General features: G+C 33.4%; 1 protein-coding gene across 1 annotated transcript; it reads right to left on the bottom strand.

Annotated features, from left to right (window-relative positions):
* Window positions 1-3,193: 3,193 nt before the first annotated feature.
* LOC112093119 (sugar transport protein 8-like) lies at window positions 3,194-6,595 on the bottom strand. The gene is made up of 4 exons (XM_024170955.1): window positions 6,457-6,595; window positions 6,023-6,342; window positions 3,894-4,520; window positions 3,194-3,664 (listed from the first exon to the last, which is right to left on the bottom strand). The coding sequence occupies exons 1-4, from the start codon at window positions 6,593-6,595 to the stop codon at window positions 3,194-3,196; spliced, it is 1,557 nt and encodes a 518-aa protein (XP_024026723.1).
* Window positions 6,596-7,813: the final 1,218 nt, after the last annotated feature.

Raw genomic sequence — 7,813 nt, 5'->3', positions numbered from 1 at the left:
CCCCCCCCCCCCCCCCCCCCGAATTTCTCTGTCTTGAACGAAGACCAGGCAGCAGAAGATGAAGGGTGAATTTTGGGGCTAGGGTTTCTATCTCAAATTGAGGGAAATGCAGCAGAACTCAAAGGGAGCATTTGAGTTATGGGTATGGGGCGGAAGCTTTAAGGAGTGATTGATGGTCAGAAGGCATAACTTACAGGAATCTCACGAAGGAGAGCAGGCAACGACACACTTACAGAGAAGCACGTGAAGTAGTAGTTCGCGTGTTAGAGCGTTAGAGATGGACAAAGCAGGTCATAGCCATGAATCTTCACTGTAGAAATACAGAGAAGTTAACTCAAGTTGCAGTGGGAAGATGAACTCAAAAAAGGTAGGTAACTCGAATTTATTTTCGAGTTTCGTTTTGAGTTTTGACACGTCAAACGTGAACTTGGGCCAAGTTTAACTCTCGAGTGGGCCTTTCTTGAGTAAACTGCACCAACCGAATAGCACCCTAATTTCTCAGATTCGCGCTTTCTCCCTAGTACGTGTTTCTCATGCTCTCTCTCTTCCCCTCATCCACGCTCTCTCTCTTCCTTCTCCCCTCACGGCCACTCTCTTTTGTTAGTCAATATGGGTGACTCATTGTTAAAAATATGGGCTATACACTTATGTTAAAAACTAAAAGAGAAAGTTAGAGATGGAGAAGAAGAAGAGAGAGAGCACCGAAAACGGTGTTGACTTTAAGAAGTGAACCCAGCTGTTTACAGTTGGTTCATGCGTAGAAGATGGGGAGACAAAGACTATAAATACAGGTCTCGCCTCATTTGTTTTGCATCCCAAAAACTGAGAGTTTCTCCCCTTTGTAAATTTGTAAGAAATTCTTTAAATTTTCAATTTGTGGGTTTGCGTAATTTCTGCCTAATTTGTAATCTTTCTTCTTTTTAGTAAATATAGTGGTCCACAGTGCCCGAAGACGTAGGCAATATTTGGCCGAACTCTATTATCAATTATGGTGTTTTTTTATTTATTTTCAATAGTCAATAGTTATTATGTCAGTTTTGTCCACTGCGTATAGTAATGTTCATCTATGCAGTACTATTCAATATATGGCACTATTCACGTGTATGATACTATTCACAAGTATTGTTTACAGTAAAGTTGTTTTTGAGTGGGAAATACCCGATTTCCCCAACATCTTTCTCTCTCCTCCTTCGCTGCTCTCTCTCTCTCTCCTCACTGCTGCAATCTCCCCTCGATCTCTCTCTGTTCGTCGATCTCTCCCTGCACTTTCTCTCTCTTCGTCAATCTCTCTCTCTACTCTCTCTGCCGATCTCTCTCTCTAAGTTTTTATATACACACCTTTTCTCCTTAAATGGAGAAAAGAAAGAGTCTTTAGTGTTTTACAGAATCTTTTGTTTGCTTTCCTTACTTGCTGCTGCTAATTTCTTTGCCTCCCAACCCAAGTTGTTACCACATCTGCAAGTGTCAAGGGTATGTAATTTTGATTAGCGAATGGGAATCTGTATGGAATGCTTGCTATCATACTTGTAGGTAGGTGGTATTTCGTTAAGGAAATAATAAGAGAATTGGGAACCTAAAGACTCTGTTACTGAAATAAAAGGAAATTTTGACTTTGCAATAGGAAACCATTTGAATTATATCTAGGATTTTTACATGTAAATGTACTGTAGCGAATTAATATACTAGAAAGTACTAACTTAGAAGGGTAGTATAATATTCCAGATTATGACTCTTAGAACTTTGATCAGAACATCAAGGAGGAATACATTTGAAAGGAGATTCTTAAAGACCACTTCCTAAAATTAATCACAAAAATGCAAGAGCCTTTTGGGGATGGTACATCTAGAAAATTTTTAACCTTTTCTGTGAAGTGTTGTTTGTTTTGTTTAAATTGAGGAATGGACGCACTGTTCAGTTTAAGAAAATAACCTTTTACGTGGTAGATGCTTCATTTATGTTGTAAATACTTCATTTAACAACAGACAAATTCTATTCAATTTGGTAAATGGAGTATTTTACATGGTAAATGATGGATTTACCAATCAAACAGAGAATCTGATGTTATAAGCAAGAAGTTGCTTTCTAGTATTTTGTTGTCGTTTACATGGTAAAATATTGTAAACAGTAAATTAATTTATGATAAATTGATGACTTACATAGTATTTTTATTATTTACTAAAATATAGAAATTGAGTTTGTCTGGAAAATGAAATATTTATCAGGTAAATAGAACATTTACCATATAAAAATAATTGTAAAATTGAAATACCTATTGATTCATAAATGATGCATTTACCAAGTAAATTCGTCATTTACCATAAATGATGGATTTACCTGGTAAATCCTTCATTCACTAGGGATGTATATGAAAAAAAATTAAAATTTAGGTTAAAAATTTTAAAAATTGAGGGGTCAAAAATAATTTTTAAAAAAACTTAAGGAGTCAAAATATAATTTTAAAAAACTTAAAGGGTCAAAATATAATTTTTTAAAAAATTAAGGCGTTAAAATATAATTTTTAAAAAATTAATGTTTGGTAAATAGAAAATTTACAGGATAAATGTAATATTTACCACATAAAGTTGTATAAGGGTAAAATTAAGACACCATGTATCAAATTTTAAATTATGCTATTTATTTTTATTGTTGGTAAGTATGCTATTTACCACAAATGACTTTTAGAAAATGGTCCATATGTTACAATTTCCCTTAGCTCTATAACAATTGAATATTTATCTTTTCAAATGTTTCTTGTGGCATATTTGATGTTATATATATCATTATTTTGTAATCCTCTTTTCAACAACTGTTTAGTTGAAAAACAAAAAACAAAAGAGAAAAGTATACGATTTTGCGATAAATATTGAAAATATGCACTTAATTTTTTATAAGAATTTGTAAAAGGAAGAATAGTGTATCACACAAGAATTTTTATACAACCGTTTATTCTATTTAAAATGCTTGTGTGCTAATAATTAAAAAGCAAAAACATATGCAACTATTATTGATATAATAAGTTCAAGATTCTTATTACTCCAAATAAAACCAACAAACTCAAACCGAAAGACACGAACTAAAGCCTAAAAACTAATATTTAAAAACTAATAATTGTAAACAAAAGGCATAACTCTGCTTCAGTATCAGTTCAAAAAAAAAAAAAAAAAAAAAAAAAATATATATATATATATCTACTTCAGTTCTCTTGTGCCGTAGTTTGGGCTTGCTTAGCGTCTCCCTTCCCATTGTCCTCCTCCTCATCAAAATACCTCTTCCAGAACCAATGCTTTTTCCACACTCTCTCCGTCATTTCATCAATGGGAATCCCCTTGGTCTCTGGCAACAAGAAAATGGCAAAGAATAGCATGACGAGAACCCACGCGGCGAAGAAGAAGAAGATTCCTGCGCGCATGTGGCAAAGCATGGTAAGGAATGCTTGGGCGATGAGGAAGGTGAACAACATGTTGGTGCCGACTGCGAAGAAGAAACCGGCGTTCCGAACCTCCAACGGGAAGATCTCGCTCGGGATCAACCATCCCAAAGGACCCCATGACCATGCGAATCCAGACACAAAAAAGCATATCAAGACTACCACAATCGTGGCGTACGTAGGTGACATTGTGTTTGTGGTTTTCAATTGGGTTGAGATAATTCCTCCAATAACGGACTACAAATTGAAAACAATAACAAGTTAATAAACGGCAACTGGAATTTTAGGGGGAAAAAAAATTAATTGTAGATAGTACTACTAGTACTAATTTGAAATGCCAAAAAAAAAAAAAAAAAAACCAATATTTTCATTAAAGAGTTAATTAACTAGAAAACTATCCCTTACCTTTTACTAAATAATTCCCAAATAATTAAGAAGTGTACTTTTTCTAAGAAATGTTCCATACCTGTGCAATGAGCATCTGAAATGCAGCTTCAATAAGCAATACCTTCCTCCCAACTCTATCAACCATAAAATTAGCGACCAAAGTTGATACAACATTAATCGAACCAGTGACCGCAGCGGACAGGAGCGACGCGTCACTAGCGAACCCCATGGTCTGGAACAACACCGGAGCATAAAACATGATCACATTAATCCCTGTGAATTGCTGGAACACCTGAAGCACAATGCTGACCACAAGCTGAGGCCTTCTTGATCTCTTGAAGAGACTTTTGTACGAGTGTTTGGTTTGGTTAGCTGTTTCCGTGGCCTGCACAATTGATTGGAATTCCTTTTCCACATCTTCTACGCCCCTGATCTTCCTTAGAACACTTAAGCCTTTATCCTTCTTTCCACGCTCCACAAGACTAGTTGGGGTCTCCGTAATTACAGTGGATCCAATCAAAAGGATTAGAGCTGGTACGGCTGCTCCTCCCAATGAGACCCTCCAGCCATATGGGTGGAGACGAGAAGTGCCATAGTTGACAAAGTTTGCACACAAAATGCCGACAGTGATCAGCAACTGAAAGCAAATGTTTAGAGATCCTCGATACCTTGTTGGAGCGATTTCTGAGATAAATAATGGTATAGCCTGCATGATCACATATCAATATCTTTAGCCTTTCGTCTACACTAAAATATTAAGAACTATTCACGTAATGTCATCAAATACAAAGGAAATGATTAATCTTATTATACTTTTATATTTTTTTTATTTCCTTTTTTTATTTTCTATTACCGTCGTTTTTTCTTGTGATTTAAGATTTTCTTAACGTTTTCTTGTTGGAAGGGAGTCATCCATTTTTCAATGTCAGTATCGTTTTCTTTCGTCATTAGTAAAATATATTTTATATTTATTTAAAAATAAGAATAATCTATCACATTTCATAAGCGGTTGTTTATCAAATACAAAGATAATGATTTATCGGTATGTATTAAAAAAACTACAATTACACATATTTTAATGTTTGTGAAGGTAATGGTTCGATGAAGAATTGATCAATATGGTAAAACTGTATATGTTCCTTACGTTAATCACATTATATGATGTATGCAAACAATAAGAATAATCAAATATGTGGTAGTTTAATAAATGTTTCATTAAAATATGTGGTAGTTTCATACATATGTGTATACATGTATAAGGTCAAAAGAAACAACACTATATTGCTCCCAAAAAAAAAAATCACGAAGCAAAAATAAAACATCCACCATCCACTGTCAACACAAGGCTCAAATATTGCATATCATGACCTCAATTGTTTTCATGGGAGAAAAAATAGAAAAAAAAATAAATCATGAGAAAAAACTGAGAAAAAAATAGGAAAATCCGGTATAATTAATGCGTGGGTGGATGGATGGAGAAAGAAGACAAACATTCATTTTAATTTTATTTGTACTTTCTTTTTTTTGGAAACTTACGGGGTATAAAAAGTTATAAAATCATATATTATTTAATTTGATTGGTGGTTTCAGAAAATAGATTTGATAGGTTCGATCGTATAATATTTAAATCTGTCTTATCTCCAATACTCCTTGATTCTCGCCATTAAATTCTCATTGTGAACAGTAACAAAAAATAAAAAATCATGAAAAAATTAGCATCAAAGCGGTTTTTAATCAATAGTTTCACGAAACTTTATCTTTTTTCCACATAATTATTGTAATTCTGTATTTTCTTGTAACGATAAAATATATAAAGTTAATGAGATGTGGATTGTCCGCGTTTTGTTTGCACATTATACAATAAATTATCATTGTGGTGAGAATATTTGTTTCAAAGGAAATATTTTTATCTTTTTGGACTAGATTCAAAGAACAAGCAAAAGATTTAAAAACAAAAAAAACAAAAAACATTAGCATCAAAACGGTTTTATCTCAACAGTTCACCAACCTTTTTTTTCCACAAAATTATGTGTATTTTCTTGTAGCGTTCAAATGAATTAAAGTTAATGAGTGGTGGATCAATTTTCCGCGTTGTGTTTGCATATTATACATACATGTAGATGATTTTATGTATACAAAGTACAAACACACATAAATATAGACAATATTAGACATTACATAAAATATATTAATTATATATGTACATACCTGGTTTCCAAACCCAACACCAGCACCAAGGCAGATCCTTCCAGCGATCAACATCAGTAGATTTACTGCACCGGTGCTTAGAATTGCCCCTATCACGAAGAAAACAGACGCAAATTGAATCGTGAGTTTCCTTCCAAATTTCTTGCAAAAGATCGAAGCCACGAACGACGCGGCGATGGCTGCGAGGTAAAGCGAAGACGTGAAGAGCTGCAAAAGCTGGTTGTCGTATTTGCAGTAATTGTTTTCCTTCGCATGATGCTTCTTGGCATAGACGACGGGGAAAAATTTTATCAAAAAATCGTCCATGGATGTCACTCCCCCTATATAAAAAAAAAAAAAAAAACGAAATCATTAACACTTGGAAAAACAAATAAAAAAAGACGATCAGTACTATTGACATTCACGACGTGAATGTTGTCGACTACTATTTTTACCCGAAATGCCGATATCGTAACCGAACATGAGACCGCCAAAGGCAGCAATTATACTGCAAACGACGACCTGCTTTGTGAGTTTTGCAGGGAAGTCGCCATTGGCGGTACCACCGGATTCAGATATAACCACAGCCGGCATGTTTTTCTTCTGTAGTGTCACGGAGAAAAAAGTGATGGGAGAAGTTTGATTATGGGTTTTTAACGCATATTTATAACAGATTCTCCCGTAGCTTCATATATATCCACTTTTTTTATTTTTCGGGATTTTGATATTCTTTTTCAAACTAGCCTATTAGATAAAATCATATCCATATAAAGATAACAATCGACTTTAATTTTCTTAATTATTGATTTATTTTTAGAAACTATCAAAATACTTTCAAATTTTAAAAACTTGTAAAATCTTCACCCCGCACTTTTCTGAATAAAAAAATTAGTAAAAAAATCCCTTAAATTAATATTTCTAAAAATTATGTTCCTTAAAATATTATGGAAACCTTAAAACATAAAAAACTAAAGCAAAAAAAGAAAAAAAAAACGTAATTAAATCTAAAATCTCAACCAACGAAAAATCAATCACAACTGTAAAAAATCAACATTAGCAAAACAAATTTTGAGTATTACAACGTTAGCAAATTACATAAAAAGGATTTTAGCAAAAAATAAAAAATAAAAAAATAAAAAAATAAAAGTTGGTGGCAACAACAACAAGATCAGCAATAACGGCCGTGTTGGAAGATCGGGTGGTTAGCACAGGGTGTCGGGTGGCGGATTTGGTGTTGAGTAGGGAGGCAGATTTAGGTGCGAGGGGGCGAAATGGTTGATGAAAGGCGAGTGAGGCTAGGGACTAGACACTGAATGGAAGCACATGTGGACAATTTGTCATGGGGTTCATCTTTTTTCTTCTCGGTGCATTTTGTTATCACTTAATTATTCATTAATAAAATTACTTATTAAGTACAACTATATTTAAAAAAAAATTACTTATTACGCACAACATCTTAAAAAAAATAATTATTGCCTTCTAAAATTATTGTGGCCTATCATTTATTTTGAAATCACTTGCTAACGTTTGATAAAAATGATTCTACTATTATATTGCAAGGCTTTTTTCGCATAAATAAATTGTGGCATATCTTCAATTGGAAGATCTAATGATCAAAGTTGCTTATATAATCAATTTGGTTATATTATAAAACAGCAAGAACAACACATGGAAAACAAATAAAGGCACATAAAGTATTTCTAAAAAAAGGGCACATAAAGTAATACAATGCAATAAACACGGTTGAAAAGATAAACAATTAGCCTAGTGTATTGATATCTTACATTTTATCTAATATATTTTTTTTAATGG

The sequence above is a fragment of the Morus notabilis genome, unplaced genomic scaffold (genome assembly GCF_000414095.1).
Source record: "Morus notabilis unplaced genomic scaffold, ASM41409v2 Scaffold101, whole genome shotgun sequence".
NCBI lineage: Eukaryota > Viridiplantae > Streptophyta > Magnoliopsida > Rosales > Moraceae > Morus > Morus notabilis.
This window is presented reverse-complemented; position numbering and strand designations above follow the sequence as displayed.

What these genes read in the sequence shown, in the direction of transcription:
- LOC112093119 (XM_024170955.1), bottom strand. Translation starts at nt 6,595, where the DNA reads ATGCCGGCTGTGGTTATATCTGAATCCGGTGGTACCGCCAATGGCGAC. An exon ending in TTACGATATCGGCATTTCGG is followed by an intron (nt 6,343 to 6,456) that starts GTAAAAATAGTA and finishes TTTTTTATATAG; the next exon opens with GGGGAGTGACATCCATGGAC. An exon ending in GTGTTGGGTTTGGAAACCAG is followed by an intron (nt 4,521 to 6,022) that starts GTATGTACATAT and finishes GTGATCATGCAG; the next exon opens with GCTATACCATTATTTATCTC.